A 25,109-nucleotide genomic window follows, 5' to 3' on the forward strand; every position below is an offset into this window, starting at 1 on the left:
CAATAAATGCCCTCCGCCCTCTGCAACTCATCTGTCAAGTTTCCTAGTAGCTGAACCAGCTAGGCTATTTGGGCACAAGTGCTTGTCCCCAGCCCTGGCAGATTCAGTAACAAGGTAAAAAACTTAAATTTGCTGCCCTTTCATGACACGCCAAGTTTGCTGCCTCTCTTTGTCTAATGGTAGGGCTGGCCCAGGGAAGAGGTAGCAACGTAAGGCTAAGATTGTGACTTCACCATGCTCCCAACAATGTGATCAGACCATGATAGGATCAAAATCTAGTACTTGACTTAGGGAAGAGCACTTTTCTGTAGGGAGAGTTTACTGTGGCCAATTATGAACTAAGTGGATGGACCTACTTTTCGCTAATGGCATATACATCTATGTCACTTTTACTTGTGGTTTTTCAAAGGGTGGCATTTGACAATGTGGCAGTTTTTGGCCCTACTTCAAAAACCTGCAATACCTGTTTGACTAGGAACAGATAAAATGCTGTGTAGCCCAAGGGGAAATGATACTTTCACATAATTGAGATTAGACTACTGTAATGCCCTCTACGTGGGGCTGCCCTTGGGGCTGCTACAGAGACTGCAAAAGGTCCAGAACATGGTGGCTAGATTACTGAATAGGGTTAGAAAATACCAACATAGTTGTGCCTCAACTTACAAACGTCCCTACTTATGAACATTTCAACGTACGAACAGCTCCACTCGCAAAATTTTGCTCTGACTTGCAAACGGAGCTTCAACTTACAAACTAAAAAACCCGTGGGGGAGGTGGGGGGAGTGTGAAATTTGAGCTTTCAGTTAACTGCTGGCCAGCAAAGAGGCTGCTTATCTGCTTCCTCGCTCGTCCCAGCGGTTAGAGAGTGGATACAGAGAAAGACTTCAGACTGCCTGGTACTGCCTGGTACCGTACTGTATTTTTTTTTTTTGGCTTTTTTCTAAATTTTTGATTTTGGGACTATTGACTTTAAAAAAAAAACAGAGAGACTCCCTGTTCTGGTTGAGTAGACAGTATTTACTGTACAGGGATTTTACTTGTTGGGTTTGGGCTAGCTGGAGGGGTTATGTTTCTGTGCTCTGATGGGTCTTGTAGACCCTTTCTCTTTTTGTGCTGAGTCTGTTTGCTGGAATAATGGTTGCTGGATTCCGTGGCTCCTAGGGTTTGTGTACTATGGCATTTTAGTCTTTTAGATTTAAAATCAGAAAAGATTTTGCAAAGGTCTGTGCTAGCTGCTGGACTCTAAAATGGAGTTCAGACTCAAGTCTCCCCCTCCCCGGTCTTCTCTCTCTCTCTCTGTCTCTCTCTCTCTGCTCTCTTTTTGTGCTGAGTCTGTTTGCTGGAATAATGGTTGCTGGATTCTGTGGCTCCTAGGGTTTGTGTACTATGGCATTTTAGTCTTTTGGATTTAAAATGCTCTCTTTTTGGGCTTAACAGCACAAAACTTTGTCTGGGGGGGTCTGTGTGCCCCAGTGATGACCTTCTTTCTTTCTTTCCTCTTTTCCCCATTGTTCCATCCCTCCCTCTTTCCTGCCCTTTTTTAAAACCTAAGTTCATCTTAGGTTTTTTTAAAAAAATTCTCCCAATAGTGGTAGAGGACGGATTAACCGGCTTTGCATTAGTTCATATTGGAACAAATGTTTCGACTTAAGAATGGCGCCTCAACATAAGAACAAAAAACAGCCTGAACGGATTAATCGGTTTTCATTGCATTACTATGGGAAATGCTGATTCAACACTTCAATTTACGAACACCATTCCAATACGGATTAAGTTTGTAAACTGAGGCACCACTGTACTCCCACCATCCTGGCTACCTTGCAGTGGTTACCTGTTTGCTTCCATTCCAGATTCAAGATGATGGCATTAACCTATAAAGCCCTAAAAAGTTATCTGGCAGACCTCGATATCTGGCAGACAGCCTCCTTCTTGTTAGGTCTGCCCATCCAGTAAGATTGTCACAGGCAGGGCGGTTGAGAGTCCTGACCCCGAGAGAGGCCCAGAAAACAACCACCAGAAATCGAGCCTTCTCGGCGGTAGCTCCGCAGCTCTGGAATAGCCTCCTGCCCAGAGTCCACCTGGCTCCTTCCTTCACTGGGCCCTTTTAAAAAACTACTAAAAATCTGGTTATTTCGATAGGCCTTTCCAGATCAAATAACATCCTGATGCAATAGTGCTTCCAACAACATAATCTCTCGCCATGCTTTTCATATTATTTCATTTTATTGTACAGTATTTTATTATGTCTCTTGTATTTTATGGCAGTTTTGTTTCACACTTTTATAATTTATTTATGTCATGTTCTGTGATTATGTTATTGTTACTGTTTAGCCATTATAAACCACTCAGAGTGGCCTTGGCTGCCAGATGGGCAGTATAGAAATCAAACAAATCAAATAGAAATCAGATAAAGAATCTGTTTGGCTTGTTACATACAGCACTGATGTTACCTGTCTGTCATGGGTTTGGAGGGAAAGTTCCATCCTAGGGGGAGTGGAAGGCGGGACATCAGGAGGAGGGGCTGTACTGTATATATATGTGGATCCTGTGTGGAGCAGTTTAGTAGAAGGAGAAGCTGGGAGAGAAGCTGGAGAAGAAGCTGGAGGAGAGCTGAGAGAAGAAGCTGGTGTGGGAGTCTGTGTGTCAGACAGGGTACTACTGCGTGTCAGTCAGTACCAACCTGATAGGTTCAGGTGTCTGTAGGGTTAGCCAGAACTGATAGGTTCAGGGTCTGTGCTTTAGTTAAATGCGTTCTGTGTGAACCAAACTGGTGTATGTATGATTGAGACTAAGCCACGTTACTGTATCTTATTCACCTGATCATTTTATTTTCCCTGTGTGTTATTTAAATAAACCTTGTTCTTTTATTTGTTAAAAATCCATCCCTGGTCTGTGTGACTTCTTATAGGGAATGGTTGGTGGCAGCTTAGTGAAACTGTGGCATATCCCGGTAGGTCTGGGTTTGTCACATTGATTGGTGTCCAGCGTGTGGGATACGACTGGTCCAGTTGTCCAGTGGTCCAGCAAAGCCTTGGCAAGAGTGCCCAGAGCAAGGGGGGTCTAGTCAGGGACAATCTGAGGGCGCGTAGGTAATCTTCTAGGCGTACCTCACGGGGAGGTGCGCTAGTGGAAGAACGTGCCAACTGGGGAGACTAGATTAGGGAGCTCTGAGGCAACCTGTTTTGGCGGGAAAAAAGCTGAGGCAAAACTGTGTGAAGTAGCAGTGGTCTAGCCTGCCTGCTGAGAGGCCTAGCAGAGGGGGGTTGGACTCTGGCTGGCAACAGTTGCAAGTTAGTGCTGAAGAACAGCAGCAATCTATAGAAGGCTGGTTCTGAGGCAAAAGAGAAAAAAAAAGTGGTCGCTTTATTCTGAGGCTTGACTTTTGAAAGCAGCCTGTTCTGGGGGGGGATTATGCCCTTGACTCGAAGCCAAATGGCAGAAATGGGTGAAGTGAAAGACCCACAGGTGGACCAAGGTTCTGAGGATGAATTTGGCTCAGTGCAGGAGGACAGCACGGGAGAACAGAACCCAGAACTCAGAAAAATGCTCCGAGCCCAACTGCATGAATTCAGAATGAAAGAACTAGAGAAGGAGGAACAAATTGAACACCTTAAAATAAGAGGAAAAGAAAGAGCTGAAATCAGTCAGGCAGAGGCAGATGCCAAGAAAAGGGGAATGGCCATGAGGATAGAAGAGATGGAACTGAAACACAGAATTAGAATGGCACAATTAGAATTAACATTCCTAAATAAGAGAAATAACAATTTATCAGTTGAAGAAATTTCGGAAAGAGAAAAGTATGAGGCTCAGGCCAGACAAAGTGAGCAAGATCTTGAAAAATATAATCAGCAAAAAGACATTAAATTAAAAGAAATCAGAGATAAGACTGAAGAAAAAGTAAAAGAGATAAAAGCTAGGGCTGAGGAAGAAATTTTACAGATCAGGGCTGAGTTTGAGGCTAAGCAAAAGGGGCTGGATTTGAGAATAAAAGAGAAGAAATTGCAGCTAGAAAAGAAACCAAAAGAAGGCACACAGGTTAAGGCACAACCTCAAAACCTGAATTATTCTGAAGAAAACATGAGGGAAACATGGGACCCTAAGTACTCCAAAGGGTTAGTTCAGAGCCTGCCAAAAATGGGCGGCCATTTTGTTGATAAAACTTCTGGGCAGAGCCAGTCCAGGAACCAGATTTTGGAGGGAAAACCAAAACCAGAGGAGAAAGACTCCAAGTGCAGCAGAAAATGTTATTTCTGTCAGGGAAAGGGCCATCTAATCTCAGGGTGTGAGAAATGGAAGCAGATAAAGGGAAATTTGCCTCATGATTTGAGTGGAACCAAGCCAAAAGCTGTGTTCTGTGTCCAGAAAGAGCTGTTCTCCTGTGACAGCACAGGAGAACAGAACCCAGAACTCAGGAAAATGCTCATAGCCCAACAGCATGAACTGAGGATGAGGCAATTTGAAATAGAGGCCAGAGAAACAGCTGAAATCTGTCAGGCAGAGGCAGATGCCAAGAAAAGGGGAATGGCCATGAGGATAAAAGAGATGGAACTGAAACACCAAATTAGAATGGTACAATTGGAATTGGATTTCCTAAATAAGTTTATTAACAATTTATCAGTGGAAGAAATGTCAAAGAAGGAAAAGTATGAGGCTCAGGTCAGACAAAGTGAGCAAGATCTTGAAAAATATACTCAGCAAAAAGACATTAAATTAAAAGAAATCAGAGATAAGACTGAAGAAAAAGTAAAAGAGATAAAAGCTAGGGCTGAGGAAGAAATTTTACAGATCAGGGCTGAGTTTGAGGCTAAGCGAAAGGAGCTGGATTTGAGAATAAAAGGGAAGAAATTGCAGCAAGGGGGAGGGGCCCATGGTGAAGGGAAGCCCTCAGAAATGAAACCAAGACCTCAGATTTTGGAGGGAAAACCAAAACAAGATGAGAGAGAATCAAAATACACCAGAAAATGTTATTTCTGTCAGGGAAAGGGCCATCTAATCTCAGAGTGTGAGAAATTAAAGCAGCTAAAAGGAATTGTGCCTCAGGATTCGAGTGGAACCAAGCCAAAAGCTGTGTTCTGTGTCCAGAAAGAGCAAGGCTCACTGTCACTGAGGGAGCCTGTTGCCATGGCTACTCAATCTGGAACAGCTACATCTGCTGATCAGGCTGAGGAAAATGGTCCTCTTGTAGAGGTCAGGCGCTGCCTGCTGGTGAGAACAGATTCTCAGTTGTTTGAGACAGCAGGGGTGGACGTAGGAATACTTGACCGTCAGTATCGGGGGCTGCGGGACACTTGTTCTCAGGTGACCCTGTGCCATCCAGATATTATTCCTAGGGAATATGTGATCCCAAATGAGAGCATGAAGGTGGCAGGGATTGAGGGGCAAGTAATCTCACTGCCAATAGCGGAGGTACCTGTGAACTTTCAAGGCTGGAGGGGAGTTTGGCGGCTAGCGATTTCATCGACTCTGCCAGCAGCCGTGCTCGTGGGAAATGACCTGGCTGAACATGTGAAACGGGTGCTAGTGATTACACGTTCACAAGCCACCACGGGGACAGTTCAGGGGGGTAATGATGAGCCAGAGACGGAAGCAGAGGGGAGTTCAGAAGCTGTGGTGGAAACCTTAACCACAGACAGCAGATTTGGACAGGAGCAAAAGGCAGACGCCACTCTCCAAAAGTGTTTTGAACAGGTGACTGACGCCCAGCTAACACCTGAAACCCCAGTGAGATTTCTGGAGAAAAAGGGGATTTTGTATAGAGAGACCCTGAGGAATATCTCAAAAGGGGGAGATGGGATCAGAAGTCAGCTGGTGGTACCTGAAAAGTATCGCCCCATGATCTTACAAAGGGGGCACTCTGACATGTTTGCTGCACACTTAGGGGTGAACAAAACACAGCAGAGAATCACACAGAATTTTTACTGGCCTGACATAGGGAAGCAGATCAGGGAGTTCTGTAAACAATGTGATGTGTGTCAAAGGCAGGGGAATAACCGCGACAGGACCAAAGCAAAGTTGTGCCCTTTGCCTGTGATTGACACTCCGTTCAAATGCATAGGGGTGGATATAGTGGGACCTTTGCCCAAGGCCACAAAGAGGGGGAACAGGTTCATTCTCACCATTGTGGACCATGCCACGAGGTACCCTGAAGCCATACCCTTGACTAACATTGAAACTAACACAGTGGCAGATGCCTTGGTGGGGTATATGTCCAGGATGGGATTTGCCTCAGAAATAATCACAGATTTGGGCGCGTCGTTTACATCGAAGCTCATGAAACGGTTATGGCAAATCTGTGGAATTAAACACAAGGAAACCACTGCATATCACCCTGAAAGTAATGGGTTAACGGAAAAGTTCAATGGGACTCTGATGCGCATGATTAGGGCTTACTTGGCAGAGAATCCAAACAATTGGGACCAGAAGCTGCAATCCCTTTTGTTTGCTTATCGATCAGTGCCACAAGCCAGTACCGGGTTCAGTCCGTTTGAACTTTTATTTGGGAGAAGGGTGAAAGGGCCCCTTGATTTGATCAAACAAAATTGGGAGCAGATCACCCAGGATGACCCACAAGACGTTGTGACATATATAGACTCTTTAAGGAATGACCTAAAGAGAAACCTAGAGCTAGCAGCAGAAAACCTGCAAGCTCAGAAGGTCAGAAAGAAAGCTTGGGATGACCAGGAAGGCAGGGAGAGGCACTTTAACCCAGGGGAGGGAGTGCTTTGGCCTAGGCTCTGCAAGGAGAACAAACTGCCGCGGGGCAGCCCAGAAATAAAATACTTGGGTCACATGGTAGGGGGAGGAGTGATCAAACCCCTAGAGGCCAAGATAGAAGCAGTTCGTGACTGGCCTAGACCCAACACCAAGAAAAAAGTCAAATCATTTCTTGGGTTGGTGGGCTACTACAGAAAGTTCATCCCGAGGTTTAGCGAGATAGCGACGCCGCTGACCGATCTGACGCGAAAGAAGGCTGATGACCGCATCCCGTGGACCAGCGACTGTGAGGAGGCGTTCCAGAGGTTGAAGGAGGCGCTCGTCCATTATCCAGTGCTGCGTGCTCCAGACTTCGACCGGGAGTTCATCATCTACACCGATGCGTCTAACAGCGGGGTAGGAGCAGTTCTTTGCCAGGAGGATGAAAATGGTGACCAGCATCCAGTGTCCTACCTGAGTAGGAAAGGTGAGAGACATTTGGCAACCGTGGAAAAGGAGTGCCTGGCCATAGTCTACGCGATCCAGAAGGCCAAGCCTTACATCTGGGGAAGACATTTTATTCTGTGCACTGACCATTCACCATTGCAATGGTTAAAGACAATGAAAACCCACAATAGCAAACTTATGAGGTGGGCTTTAAACCTGCAAGACTATGACTTTGAAGTGAAGGTGGTCAGAGGGTCAGTGAACTGTGTTGCTGACGCCTTGTCAAGAAGACCTGAAGAATGAAGACGGCGAAAGAAACATGGACTATGTATATATCTTGATGACAAAAAGTCAAATGTGTCTGTTTATTAAACATGTTGGTTTGTATGAATAAAGGTAACTTGATGTATTGTAAATGGTAAATGTTTAAATGCCTAATAGAGTGTAAGTATAAGTAAGTATGGTATTGTATGTTATTATATGACTGTTTTTGTATGTTTTGGGTCCAGGTTGTTTTTTGGTGAAAAGCACCTTAGCTTTCCCCCTACAAAACAACTTATAAAGAGGGGAGGTGTTACATACAGCACTGATGTTACCTGTCTGTCATGGGTTTGGAGGGAAAGTTCCATCCTAGGGGGAGTGGAAGGCGGGACATCAGGAGGAGGGGCTGTACTGTATATATATGTGGATCCTGTGTGGAGCAGTTTAGTAGAAGGAGAAGCTGGGAGAGAAGCTGGAGAAGAAGCTGGAGGAGAGCTGAGAGAAGAAGCTGGTGTGGGAGTCTGTGTGTCAGACAGGGTACTACTGTGTGTCAGTCAGTACCAACCTGATAGGTTCAGGTGTCTGTAGGGTTAGCCAGAACTGATAGGTTCAGGGTCTGTGCTTTAGTTAAATGCGTTCTGTGTGAACCAAACTGGTGTATGTATGATTGAGACTAAGCCACGTTACTGTATCTTATTCACCTGATCATTTTATTTTCCCTGTGTGTTATTTAAATAAACCTTGTTCTTTTATTTGTTAAAAATCCATCCCTGGTCTGTGTGACTTCTTATAGGGAATGGTTGGTGGCAGCTTAGTGAAACTGTGGCATATCCCGGTAGGTCTGGGTTTGTCACATGGCTCTTAAAAAAACAAAATACACAATCTATTTGTATTGTCTCAATAATAAATAGCCCTATAAAGAAAAAAAACTGTGTCCCATGATCTCCTGGTTGAGTTACTGCTGGTCAAACGATGGAGTCAATGCCTCCATAACATCATCTGGATTTTTTGGAACAATATGGAAATGTTTGTATTTGTACATCTTCCTTTAAATGTTCTGCCTGGCTCCAGAAATTAGCAAGTGTTGGAGGGAGAAAAGTTCCTTTGGTTTTGCCTTTGAGCATATTAAATTATATGGTATGCTTCAATACAATCTGTCTTCTTGTGCCTTAAAAATATATGCGTTCACCTTCTTTATCTGCCAGACCTGACATAAGGGCAAAAATCCTATCTGTATGCAGTTGCACTCTAGTCAGTTACACACTGCATCAGCAATCCAGGACTGGCACTCCTGTTAGCTCAGTCAGTTACAAATCAAACTAATATGCTTACCTCTAAAAGTGAAATGATGTGTTTGGAAGTTTATATCATCGAGAACTGCTGCTTATGCCTTGTTGATGTGAATAAGAATTGGGCAAGAGAAAATATTATGGAACTGAATCAAATATTGTAGAAAGAGCATGAGGTACCTGACTGTGTGTGGGCTGGAAGATGCTCCTCAGTGGCACAGCACATGCATTTTCAACCATGCATCTCAATTGTTTAAAGCAGTGGTCCCCAACCATTTTGCCTCCACAGGTAGGGGGGCGGTGTGTGTGTGTCCATGTGGGGTGGGGGTGCCATGCGTGCGTGGGAGGGGTCATGGGAGGGGCAGTGCATGCGTGGAAGGGTTTGTATGTGCGTGGGAGGGGCTGTGTGTGCGCAGGAGGGGCTGTGCGTTCATGGGAGGGACTGTGCAAGGGGACATGCATGTGTGGGAGGGGGCATGCATGCATCTGTGCATGTGGGGGGGGGCAGGAGATTTGTCTCCGCGGCCTGGTCCTGGCAAGGCCACAGATCCGGACCAGTCCGCAGGCCAGGGGTTCAGGACCCCTGGTTTGAAGGGTTCAAGGGTTTTTTGGAATTATGTTTTAAAGAAGGTTGAGAATTGTGATATTTTAAAAAGTCTACAATAGCCATCAGAAGCCACCAAAGCCTATTTCATGCTATGGTATGTTTTAGCATAACTCCAGGGAGTTAAGGGCAGACTACATAATTTCTTCCTCCCCAATGTTATTTTCACAACAACCCTATGAGGCAAGTATTTGTCTTGCCCAAGATGGCAAGATGAGGAGAAAGCCTCTTGGTCTAAGAACTGGAGAGGCAGCCTTATCAAAGTAGACAAGTATCCAAGTTCAAATGATCATCACTTCCTAAATAAACTGAGATACTGTGCACAGACACCCTTCATCCCTCCAAGTAGATGAGCAAGTGAAACCAAGGTATGCTCTGCTATTGCTATAGGAGAGTGCAACAATGCTCTATGCCAAATTTGGGGGTGTTTGGGCAAACAGTTTTCATGTTATGGCTTTTTAACAAGTAAAACTGTTTTATTCCTGCCCCCCCACACACACCAGTGATCTTTTCTATCTGTAGATTTTTTTAAAAATCAGATACACTTAAAAGACCAAACTTGCTCATTTTGAAGGAGAAGGGTTAGTCTCAGCTGCTTATTAACAACAACAACAACAAATCGGAAGGAATGCAGAAATCAGGTGGCTGTGAGGGTAGTAACACTGACTTTGAAAAAAGTAATTTGAGAGGTGGGAAATTCTGACTTTCTGGCTTTTTTTTATCAGCAGGAACATTCTAAACATGATCATAGTTTCAAGGTTGAAAGGGGGAAGGGAGATCTGAACTTTGACCCTGCCAGCCAGTTCCACATTAAATGACTCTCAGGAGGAGAACCTTTTAACTCCTTCCTGGCCAAAGTAAGATGAAAACATTTCTATTGCTGATGAAAAAATATTTAAAAGCATATTTTAAAAATTAGAGAATAAATATTCAGAAGTCAACTTTTTAAAGTTGTGAAATTACTGTTTTTCTTGCTTTGTGGCTGGTGGTGGTCTTACAGTGCTTTGGTATCTCCCCCCCCCCCCCCCGCATCTTGTAATTATACCACTGCTTGGTAAGTAAGAAAAAAAAACCTCCAGAGATACAGGCCCTCAAGTCTGATGTGTGACTAAATGAGTTACTCAGTTCCAAAATGTCCTATCATTAACAGTCTTTGCCTGCCGGTGGATGAAAAACAAAAAAAGCTACCCTTTAAAGAGAATTCCTAAGACTGGAAAGTCAGAAGGTCACCTCTTGTGTCCTGACTAGCCATGCCTGTAAGGGGTATAAGTCTGAGAGTTTCCTTTGAAGATGTCAGAAGCCAAGAAAGCTTTTATGGGAGAGCATGGTTCTTCTCTATAAAACATGCATGCTTTCGCCTCCAAATGAAGAAATCTGGGAGAATGGGAAGCAATTAGATCTACCTTGCAGGAATATTTTCAAGATTAATGAGGTAAAATATCTACCTGCAATGTTTTTAATTCTCAAAAAACATGACATAAATGCACTTCATTATTATATTTTTAAAATGGCACTTACCCAGCTAGTTCACCAAAAATCTCAGTGACGTAGGAATAATCCCCGCCCGATTTAGGAATGGTAACGCCTAACTCAGCATAACACAAGGAGCCAAGGGCTGAGATCCCTCCTCCAAGCACCCAAATTATGAGAGCAAGTCCCACTGATCCCGTGTGCTCTAATACTCCTTTTGGTGAAATAAAGATGCCAGAGCCAATGATGTTACCTGTAAGAAAGAATATTTGGAGAAAAAGCTAAGTTTAATATACAACTTCTCCTTTCACTTCCTAAAATGACTTTGTCATAATTGACTCCCTTCTCCATTAATAGCACCTTACAGTCATACACCACTGTGGCATAATGTTTTTATTTTTGATTTCATAATTCCTCCATTTACTGAAAAAAAAATTATTATAGCTTCAGTTAAAACCAGAGGGAAGAGATCTGGTGCCTGAGACAAAGGGGAAGATGACTGCCCATAAACCAGTGGACCAGATTGGCAATTCAGTCTTATTTCAACACTAGCCTCCACAGCACCAGAGGGTAACAGGCAAGCTTAGGGCTGTAGGATAGGTATTAAACTCGGTGACAAGCAACCTCTGCTTTCAGGGGGACTGGGTTAGAAGAATAGAAACAGCTGGGAGAAAGAATGCCATGGAGACTGCTGCCATCTGCAAATATCTGCTAAATGGTCACACCTACACGAAACAAACAACAAAGCAAAAAACGTCCATACATCAGGCTGTTTCATGGTTCTTTTTTTTGGCACTTTGAAGAAACACGCCTGCCCAGAATGAAAGAAAATGGCAAACTATTATCAACATAGTCAATTCATACACTTCATGGCCAGCTGCTAAAGAGCACTTTCCTGGGGGAACCTGCTTTGGGGTGCTATAACTTAGATGTCCCAAATCCAAACATAAAGGAGGTGGGGAGGAGAGACAGCTGAAGATTCACAGTGAGTTTGGCATCTCTAACTTGTACAGGTGCCATTCTACCACTCCCAGAAATTCCAAATCACATGAACAACAATTTGGTTCATTTCATTGAAAAGTTTATAAAAGTTAATGGCTTGCGAACAGTCCTTATTAAGACTCAGCTGAAATATTTTCATGAGGGAGTTTTTCCTATGAATTTCATGAGCACTACAGACCAACTCCTCATAAGATTCTGAAGTTAAGGAGAGGATTTGGAGGTGAGCACACCGTGAACTCTTTGGGAGGCACATCATTTCTTCCTCCCCCAAAATTCATCGGAGAAACAATATAGGATGGTGGCACAATATTCTGATAGGGACTTTCTGATGGGAAATGGTAGTCATCAGAAGAAACCACCACTTCTCTCTTGAACCCCTAAAGCCATGGTTGTGGTGACAAAGCCTCAGTTTTATATCAGAGAATCACAGAATCATGACGTTGGAAGGGGCCTATAAGGCCATCGAGTCCAATCTCCTGCTCAATGCAGGAATACAAATCGAAGGATATCTGTCAGGTGGTTGTCTTAAGTTTCTCTTGAATGCCTCCAGTGTTGGAGCACTCACCACCTCTTAAAGTAATTGGTTCCAATGTTGTACTGCTCTAACAGTTAGGAAGTTTTTCCTGACATTTAGTCAAAATCTGTTTTCCTGTAACTTGAGCCTATTGTTGCGTGTCCTGCACTCTAATCAAGAACAGATCTTGCCCCTCTTCTACATGACAGCCTTTCAAGTATATGAAATGTTATCATATCATTCCCAGCTTTTTCAGTCTTTCTTTATAAGGCTTGGTTTCCAGCCCCCTGGTCATCCATATTGTCCTCCTCTGAACTTGCTCCAATTTGCCAGCATCCTTCTTGACGTGTGGTGTCCAGAACTGGACACATAACTCAAGATGAGGCCTAACCAATGTCCAATAGAGGAGAACTAGTACGTCATGGGATTTGGAGACTATACTTCTGTTAATGCATCCTAAAATAGCATTTGTGTCTTTTTGTAGCCACATCACACTGTTGGCTTATATTCAGTTTGTGATCTATGATGATTCCAATGTCTTTTTCTCACTTGTAGTATTGGTAAGCCTGGTATCTCCTGTTTTGTTTCTTTTTCCTGGGTGTAATACTTTGCACTTATCCTTGCTGAATTTCATTCTGTTGTTTCCAGCCCAGGGTTCCAACCTATCAAGATCATTTTGATTGTTGTTTCTTCTTCCAGCATATTAGCTATTCTACCCAATTTTGTGTCATCTGCAGATTTGATAAGCATTCATTGCACCCCCTGATCAAGGTTATTAAAATGTTGAAGAGCACTGGGCCCAGTAGTGAGCCCTGGGGTACCCTACTTGTTACTTCCGCCCAGTTTGAAAAAGTGCCATTAATCATCACCCTCTGAGTACAATTCTGTAGCCAACTGTGTATCTACCTGATAGTTGTTCTATCCAGACCATACCTAGTTAATTTGCTAATCAGAATATCATGGGTCACTTTGTTAAAAGCTTTCCTGAAGTCAAGATACACTATGTCTACCACATTCTCTTAGTCTATAAGGGAGGTTACTCAATCAACAACTGAGATCAGGTTAGTCTGGCAGGATTTGTTCCTGACAAATCTGTGTTGGCTTCTATTTATTAGTGCATTGTTTTCTACGTAGGTGCTTGCACAGTGACCACTTTATAATCCCTTCCAGAATTTTCCCTGGAATTGACATCAGACTGACTGGTCTGTAGTTCCCAGGTTCCTCTTTGAAGGTAGGGGCAATATTAGCCCCCTTCTAGTCACTCTCGCCCAGAGTTCCCCTTACATCCACTTCCTCCACCAAGTCATCTCTATTGGTTAGAATCAAGTCCAGGATAGCTAGTCCTCTAGTTTCTTTCTCCACTTTTTGTAGGATAAAATGATCAGCCACACAAGCCAGGAACTTCTTGGAAGGGCCATACTTGGCAGAATTTGCCTCTCAACAAATATCAAGATTAGAGATGGGGGTATTTGAATTCGTATACTGTACAAATACCTCTGCACAAATCCACTCAGAATTCTGCCGCTGCCGCCGGCTCCGTGATACTTCCTATCAATCTATTTTATTAGTACTGTATACTATAAGTAAGAAAATTATTGGAAGCGTAACTGTATTTATAGGTAATTATTACTTTTTTCTTTTTTGTTATGTGACTAGAGGATTGTAACTTATTAATAATAATAACAATAATTAAAAAAAAGATACTTCTTATCACTCTGGTGCTTGCGATCGGCTTGCCACTCCTGGCAGGAGGCGGGACGACAAGCCTCCCTGCCAGGTCGAAGAGTGGCTCGATCGGAGTTGCAGTTATTCCCATCAGGTCATATTTATCCTCCTGAACTACAATTTCCAGTTCTTCTTGTTTGTTTTCCATACTCCTGGCATTAGTGTATAGACAATGGAGATTGTGTGATTTGTGACCTGCTTTTCTCTGTGCATTTTTATGAATATGACTGTTAATGTTAATGTTATTATTGACCCTCATTAGAACTATTTAGTCCATTCCTCTTAATTGTGTGTCATCTTCATCTGTCTTTAACTCTATCCTTGTGTTTCCCTCCCCCTCTAATTCAGTTTAAAGCCTCCCTGATGCTGTGGCCAAACACATTCTCCTTTATAGCCTTAAGTGTGGCTACTCACTGCTCCGGTTTTCTCACTTCTTCGAAGAGTGCCACCAGTTTGCTCTTGTTACATGTGTACTCCACATTACACTCAGGCACAGAGGCAAACATAGTGGCAAATATAGTACTACTCTGCAGATACTGTCTGTGGCAGAGGACTCGGGGGGAGGGAATGGCACCCGCTGCACTCGGGAAGAAGTTTTGTGCTGCGATAAATTTCCTTCCCACCTTCAAACGTTGCCCTCCCTCTAAAACAGCTGAAATGGTTATGGGTGTAGGGGATGTTGGATCCTAGCTCAGAATTACCAGAAGTAATACAATTTTTTAAAATGTCAGTTATTATTTCGAGAATTCAAAATGTTTCTCAGCAGATACAATGTGTGAAGTGGCAGGCTGTATAGGGTAGTTGAGGGAAAACAGCAAGATTGTGTGACCGTTTTAAGAATGAAGTATGATCGTTGTTACTACATTTTTTAAAAAAGTGAAGTTTGTTGTTGTTTAGTCGTTAAGTCGTGTCCAACTCTTCGTGACCCCATGGACCAGAGACGCCTCCTGTCTTCCACTGTCTCCCAGAGTTTTGTCAAATTCATGTTGGTCACTTTGATGACACTGTCCAACCATCTTGTCCTCTCAAGAGTCTCCTCCAGCACCACAATTCAAAAGCATCAGTTCTTCAGCAGTCAACCTTCTTTATGGTCCAGCTCCCACTTTCATACATTGCTACTGGAAAAACCATAGCTTTGACTATGTGGACCTTTGTTGGCAAGGTGATGTCTCTGCTTTTTAAGATGCTGTCTAAGTTTGACATCGCTTTCCTCCCAAAAAGCAAGTGTCTTTTAATTTTGTGGCTGCTGTCTCCATCTGCAGTGATCATGGAGACCAAGAAGGTATAATCTGTCACTGCCTCCATATCTTCCCCTTCTATTTGCCAGGAGGTGATGGGACCAGTGGCCATTATCTTAGTTTTTTTGATGTTGAGCTTCAGACCGTTTTTTGCAGTCTCCTCTTTCACCGTCATTAAGAGGTTCTTTAATTCCTCCTCACTTTCTGCCATCAGAGTAGTATCATCTGCATATCGGAGGTTGTTGATATTTCTTCCGGCAATCTTAATTCCGCCTTGGGATTCCTCCAGTCCGGCCTTTCGCATGATGTATTCTGCATATAAGTTAAATAAGCAGGGAAACAATATACAGCCTTGTCATACTCCTTTCCCAATTTTGAACCAATCAGTTGTTCCACATCCAGTTCTAACTGTTGCTTCCTGTCCCACGTATAGATTTCTCAGGAGATAGATAAGGTGGTCAGGCACTCCCATTTCTTTAAGAACTTGCCATAGTTTGCTGTGGTCAACACAGTCAAAGGCTTTTGCGTAGTCAATGAAACATAAGTAGATGTTTTTCTGGAACTCTCTGGCTTTCTCCATAATCCAGTGTATGTTAGCAATTTGGTTTCTAGTTCTTATGCCCTTTCGAAATCCAGCATGTACTTCTGGGAGTTCTCGGTCCACATACTGCTGAAGCATACCTTGTAGGATTTTGAGCATAATCTTGCTGACATTTGAAATGAGTGCAATTGTACGGTAGCTGAGGCATTCTTTGGCACTGCCCTTCTTTGGGATTGGGATGAAGACTTTCCAAGCCTCTGGCCACTGCTGAGTTTTCCAAACTTGCTGGCATATTGACTGTAGCACCTTTTAAGATTTTAAGTATCATCTTTTAAGATTTTAAATAGTTCAACTGGAATGCCATCACCTCCACTGGCCTTGTTGTTAGCCATGCTTTCTAAGGCCCACAATATCTAGGTTGTCCGGGACATCCAAATCTTTCTGGTATAATTCCTCTGTGTATTCTTGCCACCTCTTCTTGATGTCTTCTCCTTCTGTTAGGTCCCGCCCATTTTTGTCCTTTATCATGTCCATCTTTGCACAAAATGTTCCTCTACTATCTCCAATTTTCCTGAACAGATCTCTGGTTTTCCCTTTTCTGTTATTCTCCTCTATTTCTTTGCATTGTTCATTTAAGAAGGCCCTCTTGTCTCACCTTGCTATTCTTTGGAAGTCTGCATTCAATTTTCTGTAACTTTCCCTATCTCCCTTGCATTTTGTTTCCCTTCTTCTCTCTGCTATTCCTAAGGCCTCGTTGGACAGCCACTTGCATTTCCTTTTCTTTGGGATGGTTTTTCTTGCTGCCTCCTGTACGGTGTTACAAGCCTCTATCCAAAGTTCTTCAGGCATTCTGTCCACCAAATCTAGTTCCTTAAATCTGTTCTTCACTTCCACTGTGTATTCATAAGGGATTTGCTTTAGATTATACTTGAGTAGCCAGTGGTTTTTCCTACTTGCCCATCTAGTGGTTTCCATGTACAGTGGGGTCTTGACTTGAGAACTTAATCCGTATTGGAAGGCGGTTCTCAAGTCAAAAAGTCTGTAAGTCAAGTCTCCATTGACCTACAGTGCATTGAAAACCGATTAATCCCGTAACAGGCCGTTTTTGTTCCATTTTGGTTTTTTTCTGGTCTGTAAGTCAAATCTCAGTCTGCAAGTCAAACCTAAATTTTGCGGCCAGAGAAGTCTGTAACTCAAAAAGTCTGTAAGTCAAGCCGTCTGTAAGTCAAGGGTCCACTGTATAGAGTCGCCTCTTGTGTTGTTGGAAAAGAGTGTTTGTGATGACCAGCTTGTTCTCTTGACAAAACTCAATTAGCCTTTGCCCTGCTTCGTTTTGAACTCCAAGGCTAAACTTCCCTGTTGTTCCTTTTCTCTCTTGACTCCCTGCTTTTAGCATTCCAGTCCCCTAGAATGAGAAGAACATCCTTCTTTGGTGTCAGTTCTAGAAGGTGTTGTAAATCTTCATAAAATTGTTCAATTTCAGCCTCTTCAGCATTGGTGGTTGGTGAATAAACTTGGATTATTGTGATGTTGAAAGGTCTGCCTTGGATTCATATTGACATCATTCTATCATTTTTGAGATTATATCCCATTACAGCTTTTCCCACTCTTTTGTTGACTACGAGGGCTACTCCATTCCTTCTACGGGATTCTTGCCCACAATAGTAGATATGATACTCATCTGAATTGAATTCACCCCATTCCTGTCCATTTTAGTTCACTGATGCCCAGGATGTTGATGTTTATTCTTGCCATCTCCTGTTTGACCACCTCCAGCTTCCCAAGGTTCATAGATCTTACATTCCAGGTTCCTATGCAGTATTTTTCTTTGCAGCATTGGACTTTCCTTTCACTTCCAGGAACGTCCACAGCTGAGCGTCCTTTCGACTTTGGCCCAACCACTTCATTAGCTCTGGAGCTACTTGTCCTTGTCCTTGGCTCTTCCTCAGTAGCATGCTGGACGCCTTTCGACCTGAGGGTCAGAAATCTTCCAGGGTCACATCTTGTAGCCTTTTGTTTCTGTCCATTGAGTTTTCTTAGCAAAGATACTGTAGTGGCTTGCCAGTTCCTTCTCCAGGTGGATCGTGTTTAGTCAGAACCCTCCACTATGACCTGTCCATCTTGGGTGGCCCTGCACACATAGCCCATAGCTTCTCTGAATTACTCAAGCCCATTTGCCATGACAAGGCAGCAATTCATGAAGGAGAAAAAGTGAAGTAGCTGGCACCAAACAGTAAGCCTTTGGCTTAGTTTTATTTCTATTAGCAAACACAAGAAGAGAAGGTCAAGATATAAGCGGTATAGGATATCAAGAAGAAAACAAGATAGATTTATTTGCTGAGGGAATGTTATTAATTATTAAGGACCCACTAGAAACTATAGGGAGACTTAAATCCCATCTAAAGACATTTGAGGAAGCAACTGGATTAAATGTTAACTGGGACAAATCAGAATGTATATTGTTAAATTATTAGACTAAGGAGAAAAGTTAAATTTGGGGGTAAGTTGAATAATTCAATTAAACACTTAGGTATAAATCTAACATGGAATTTCCCGGATATCATTAAAATGAATTTTGACTTATTGAACAAAAAATTTAGGGAGCAAATAAAAGAATTTTAAAGATTAAAACTCTCATAGTTTGGTAAAATTGTGTTATATAAAATGAAAATTATACCCAAGAAAATTTCCTATTTTGGATGTTACCTTTCAGAATTACTGATAAGGAGTTAAATTTATGGCATGTAATGATTAATGAGCATTGTAATGGAAATAAGAGACCAAGATTAAATAAAAATTATGGTACACATCACAAAAGGAAGGAGGATTAGGTTTACCCAATATTAAAATGTAGTATATAGCAAACGAGTTGTGCCATATCCCAGATATTATAGTGAATAATAAAAATTGAATTGGGACAGAATGAGAACTTTCTAGTAGGGATCCAATGGGAATATTTTTATAAAGAAAAAAACTAAAGATGTAATTAAAGAAATGAATGTTCCCCTTACAATTACTATTTTTGGAAAGTTGGAAAGAATACAGTAAAATAATATGTCCAGCAATCTCCCCACTGTGTCAGGTGGTAGAGCTAAAGAATTTCCCTGATAATTTGAAGAAAATAAATAATAGTTGTTGTGGGTTTTTCGGGCTCTTTGGCCATGTTCTGAAGGTTGTTCTTCCTAACGTTTCGCCAGTCTCTGTGGCCAGCATCTTCAGAGGACAGCCCAAAAAACCCACAGCAACCATTAGATCCCGGCCGTTAAAGCCTTCGCAAATAAAATAAATAATACTTTGAGAACAGACTTATAAAAAAAAAAATGATCAAAGAGAATGTACAATAGGGAGCATATAAGAGATATATTAGGAGGAGAGATATAGTGGCTAAATTTATTGCAGTTGGATAAATGGACCAATGAATGGAAGGGTAAGCAAGGAGAGGGAAGATAATTGACAACATTTAAGGAAATAATAGAAAAAAGAGATACATTTGAATCCTGTGAAAATAGTAGGGGTACCGTAAGTGTAATATATAAGATGTTAGTACAGGCAGAACTTAAAACAACAGCTCTAAAAGAAGTTAGGCAAAATTATCTAGTTAAGGGCATCAAGGGGGGAAATTGGAATAGAATGTGGAATAGAAGAATAATGAAAAATATGTTGATAAGGGTCAAGGAACACTGTTATAAAACTGCATGGAGATGGTACCTAATGCCTGTTAAAATGGATTTATTAAATGAAACTGTATCATCTTTATGCCAGGGATGTAAAAAAGAAAAGGGGACTTATTTTCATATGTGGTGGTCTTGTGAAGAGAAAAAAAGGAATGGTCACAAATTTTTAAAGAGATAAATGATATATTGGGTAAGGATGTACAAATGTCTTCAAACATTGCTTTGCTGGATATTGTTAGAAAGAACCAATTAAGCTGTGAAGAAAAAGAATTAATTGTTATTATGGTGACAGTGGCACGGTTGATTATAGCAAAGAACTGGACATCTGTATTTATATTTTAAAATATACAGTGGTGCCTCGCTTAATGATCGCTTTGCAATGTTCCCTATGGGGGAATTTCCCTTTGTGATGATCGGTTACCTCTTTTGCTTACCGATCATCGCAAAGTGATGATTTTTTAACACCTGATCAGCAGTTCCAAAATGGCTACTGGGTAAACAAAATGGCCACCCGCTGTGTTTTCGCACAGATTCCTCACTTAAGAGGCAGCAAAAATGGTCGCCGTATGGAGGATCTTCACTTTAAGGTCAGTTTTTAGCCCATAGGAACACATTAAACAGGTTTTAATGCGTTTCTATGGGCTTTTAAATATCGCTTAGCGACGAAATCGCTTAGCAGAGATTTTTGCTGTACAGATTAATGTCGCTAAGCAAGGCACCACTGTAAAGTGGAGAAGGAACTGAAAGAAGTAAGGGAGATTAACAGGAGAGGAAGAAAAAAAGGAAGTGTAATATGGGATAAAATGAAGATACTAGTAAGACAGCAAAGTATTAAGAAAGTGTATAATTTAAAACGACAAAAAGAAGCACATATAAAGTTGGAAGAAGAGATAAAAGAATTAGAGAAGAAATTTATCATGGATAGACAGGTCAAACCCCTAGCAGAAATAAAAGCTAGAAGGAAAGAGTTAGAGGATATTGAAATTGAAAGAGTTGAAAGAAACTTAATATACCCGAATAGACAATATTATGAATTTATAAAGCTAAAAAATGTTGGCCAGAGCTACTCAAGTAAAAAAATGTTAAAAATATAACAGGAGTAATTAAAAATGGGAATGGGAAAAGAATGTAAAGTGAAAGAAAGAACACTTTTAGAAATTTCTTTTATAAATTATACAAAAGTGAAAAAATATCAGAGGATAAAATTAAATCTTACATAGAGAGGAATACAGGGAGTAAAATTTCAGCTATGGATAGAGAAAAGATAGAACAACTGACTTCAGAAGAAGAGATAGAAGAGATTTTAAAAAATTAAAAATAACACTCCAGGATTAGAGGGATTAGGTCCACAATACTATAAAACTTTCACGAAGTTTTAAATACGAAATTTAAGGTGTTGTTTAATAATATTTTATAATAAATAAAACATTAATTCAATATACTAATATTAAAGCCTATGATCAGGGTCATTAAAGAGTTGGAGCAGTTCCTCCTTTTTGGCGAGAAATGACAACTGAGTCTCTTCTTGAACATTAAACTTTTTATTTGGTTTAACAATAACAACTTCTATAGGTTCAAACAAACAAACATCAGGTAACTGTCCATACTGTGGGGACAATAATTCTGGTTTAGAATTAAGATTCATTGTGGGGCTGGCCCAAAGCGTTCTTCCTCATAGGAGCACTCCGGATGGCACAAATTGTCCCTACAGCAGGGGTTTCTGGCCCAATTCCCCCTCCAGTCGTGGACTGTTGAAGGTAGACTCTGGACGAATAACCTTCTTTGAGGGACCTTGTCCCCATGGAAAGACCACGGCAGTCCATTCTAGTGGATCCACCAACGCGCAACTCTCTTTAGTTTTTTCTGGATTAGGTAGTAGTCCTCCTACCTTCAAATTAGGGAAACCTTCTAACAGCCCCCACATTCTATCATATTTCAATTCTTTCTCCTTTTCCTTATCTCTCTCTCCAACCTTCTTCCCCTCAGTCACTGGAACTCTGAACTCCCTCCTCCTTTCTTCCTCCCTTGTTTCCTCCTTCCAGACTGGTAGAACTAACTCCTCCCCTTTCTCTCTCTCATCTACCGGACAGATCTCGATCTTTTCCTTCTTTCCTTTTGATTCCCTCTCCTTCTCCTCTTCCAGATTTAACTCTTCACTTTCCATTATCCCTACTGACTCTGTTTCTCCTTTTGTCTCAGTCGTCTTGGTTTGAGGGGACAGCTCACTCTGTTGTCTCTCTTTTTCCTCTACAACTCCTTCACAAAGCCTAATAAAGATTCTTCAGATTTAGTTTATAGACCCATTTCTTTAATAAATAAAGATGCTAAGATCTTTACTTCAATATTTCGAAGAAAAAGGATTAAATTTATATCTATATTTAAAAAGATCATTGTGGATTTATAAGAGACAAATGGCTGATCTAACTAGAAGAGCAATGAATGTAGTATATACAATAACCAACTATAAAAGAGAAGTGGGGATAATAACATTCGATTTTTTTAAGGATTTGGTTGTGTTGAATGGCCAAAATTAAGACTATCCGTTGAAAAATGGGGTTTGGTGAATGATTTAACACCATGACAATTATGCTTAGAGAACTATGTATTGATTCCAATGAATGATGGCATGGCAGAATAAATTTCTCTAGGCTGGGGTACTAGACAAGGTTACCCCTTTTCTCCAATATTATTTGCTCCAGTAATTCAGTTATTGGCAAATGCCATTAGGGATGACAACATAATTAAGGAATAAAATAAAGATAAATTTATTTGCAGATAGTACAGTACTTTATTAACTACAGAAGATCCACCAAAGGGTATGGTTAAAGAGGCAATGGTTAAAAAGGAGTTGAGGAAGTAACAGGTATGAGTGTAAATTAGAATAAATCAGATGATGTTATTTGTGATAAAGCAGAGCAAGAAATGTTTCAGAAAAAAATGATTTTAAAACAACTAAAGTTATTAAGTGTAACCATAAAAAGAATTTACAAGATATAAAAAAGAAAAAATTGATAGGTTGAAACAGGAAATTAATAACAAATGAGAGGAATATAGAACGCTAAAATTATCATTCTTTGGAAGAAATGCATTCTGTAAAATGAAAATAACTATATTATATGGCTAACCAAATGAGACAGACACATGGTGGATATGATACTGTAACCAAATTATACAATATGGTTAAACTTGGAAACACATGAGATAAAGGAGTATATTAAAAATATTATTTTTAGTTTAAAAAGCAAAAGTAAAATAAAAAGAGTAGAAAACTCTCTTTAAATAAACGGTACAGATTTGGAATAAGTATAGAATGATTCTCCCCTATATACCTGATTGTAGAGCTAGAGAGCTTTCCAGATAATTTGAAAGCGAATTTTAAAAAGATTTTTAAAAACAGATTAAAAGAGTGGATAGATAAGGTAAATAACACAGAACAAACAAAGGAAGTTTTAAAAGGAAAAGGACTATCTTGGTTGAATTTAATTCAACAAGATGAATCAACAAAAGAATGGGTAATAAAGAATGGTAAATGAAATATGACAAATTTGAAAAATGAATAATATAGAGAGAAAAGCAAGATGATACAATTGGAAGGAAGGGGATGATTGCTTCTAAAAACAGTATGAGAAACAGATTTTAGGGAGGAAATAAAAGAGGAACTATGGGGTAAGAGAATTTTAAAGAACATGTAATTAAGAATAAAGGTTGTTTGCTATATTTTGTTTTATATGTTATGTATTAAAGAAAAATTTAAAAGGGGACATGAATGATGAAAAACATGTAATTCCCACTTTCCAGTGGATGGTGGTGTACGTAAATCCAGCCTCAGCAAATTGTACCTATTTTATTTGTTATTCTTTGTCTCTTGTAGTTGCCTGTCTAATTGACCTCAATGCTAGACCTGCATGTAGGGCTTTTGGAAATGATCTTAAGACCTGAGCATGTTCATACAAGAACAAATGGCACATTAAGTACAAATATTCTCAAGTGTCACCTGCAATGCAAAAGAACATCCTTCATCCTTTAGCAGAGGAAGGCAAAATAACAGGTAGTGGCAGCTGCAGAACAGTATTTCCTCAACCTATTTATAAAGGAAAGTGCACATGACACTTTATTTTCTCAGACACCACTTTTCTCATTTCTTATTTTGTGCTAAGGCACTAAATAAAAAAACCCAGAAGTTCCAGTAAGGACATGCCTTAACCAGATAATCGCCACAGGAATAAATACCAACTTCTAAAAGAAAATTCCAGGACTTGTTTCTCACAGATCAGGCACTAAAAGAATAATGTTGGAAACTTTCCTTTCCTTTCTTTAGAGAAATTGACACTGCAAATATTTTTCTAACAATAACAATGACAAACCAAGGTGTTATAAACAGATTAAGCACTTGAATCTTGCAGCGGAATGGCTTACTGGTGAAGATTTGAGACCTGGACGCAAAGAGTCTAATTAATATTCAGAAGAACTTTCTCAAAGGAAGACGCTCACCCTGGGCAGAATGCTAAAGTAGTTTGAGAAAACCTGACATTTCAGAGTCTGGAATGAGAACAGATATGCTAATAGACTGGTTTCTAAACAACAAGATGTGCCCACAGGTTCAGTGACTTTCTTTCAAATGCCATGGGTTATCCAAGGATATACTGGAAGGTAGTGAGAAGATGTTACAAATCAAAACAAACGTTTTTATTAAAATTGTGTATTTAAGTGCACACATCCCACATACTGATAATATAAATAGTACAGCAGTGTACAACATTTTAGTAGTGATAATAAGAACAGTAGACTTGAGTACTTGTGGAACATATTTAAAATATTCACAGTATTTCATGTTCCACAACTTGGGTGGCCATTGTACATACCACCCAAAAGAAAGAGAGGCATCACCAGAAACCAAAGAACAAAAGAGGATGCTGATTTGCATAAAAGTGCATATGCTACTATATAAAGGTAGGAATAATTTTTATAATTTAAACAGAATTACAATCCATTTTTCCATGACTGGAGAAAATCTAAGTGTCTTTACTGTATCTGCTGTCCATGGGTGGGACAACTCCTGCAAGTGGACAACTTCAAAATTCCTGATTTCTGTCATAGCGATAATTTATCTTTACACCAGACTAGGACTGGACAGCCCATTGAATGGAGGACAACATCAAGAAGAGAGTTGTTCTGTGGCAGCCCTTCAAATAATCTCAGAATCGCAGAGCTGGAAGGGACCCTGTAGGATCATCAAGCCCAGCCCCTGTGCTGGGAGGCCCAGTGGGGGAATCAGACTCCCCACCTCTGATTCTGCAGGCCACCTAAGCAACAGAGCTAAATCCAAAAGAAATGAAGGACTGTCCCTCCCCAAAAGAAGACATGTGGTCAAGCTAACCTCATCTTTCAGGAAGGCAGCTGTGTCTAATCTGCTGCGGCTCCTAAAATGAACAATAAGGAGCCTTCTGTTATCTTAAAATGCCTTCCCTGAACTGGTATCCTCCTCAGCTGCCATCAGTGTAGTTTATCACATGCAGATGGCATCAGATTGGGGAAGGCATTTATTTATTTAAAATATTTTTATGTCAGCTTTCTATCCACCAAGGACTGTAACACAATTTGCAATAAATTTACACTGTTAAAAACAGATTTAAAACTTCGTTTTAAAAACA

The 25,109-nt window shown here is 40.8% G+C and overlaps 1 protein-coding gene across 2 annotated transcripts in view; it reads right to left on the reverse strand.

Annotated features, from left to right (window-relative positions):
• The window catches only part of SLC7A10 (solute carrier family 7 member 10), a 116,990-nt gene that overhangs the window by 16,777 nt on the left and 75,104 nt on the right, over positions 1-25,109 (reverse strand). For both annotated transcript variants that reach the window (XM_078380359.1, XM_078380357.1), the window contains exon 2: positions 10,813-11,017. In XM_078380359.1, the coding sequence (XP_078236485.1) occupies positions 10,813-11,017 (205 nt within the window). The remainder of the gene's footprint in view (positions 1-10,812; positions 11,018-25,109) is intronic.

Source organism: Pogona vitticeps, chromosome 10 (assembly GCF_051106095.1).
Source record: "Pogona vitticeps strain Pit_001003342236 chromosome 10, PviZW2.1, whole genome shotgun sequence".
Classification (NCBI taxonomy): Eukaryota; Metazoa; Chordata; class Lepidosauria; order Squamata; family Agamidae; genus Pogona; species Pogona vitticeps.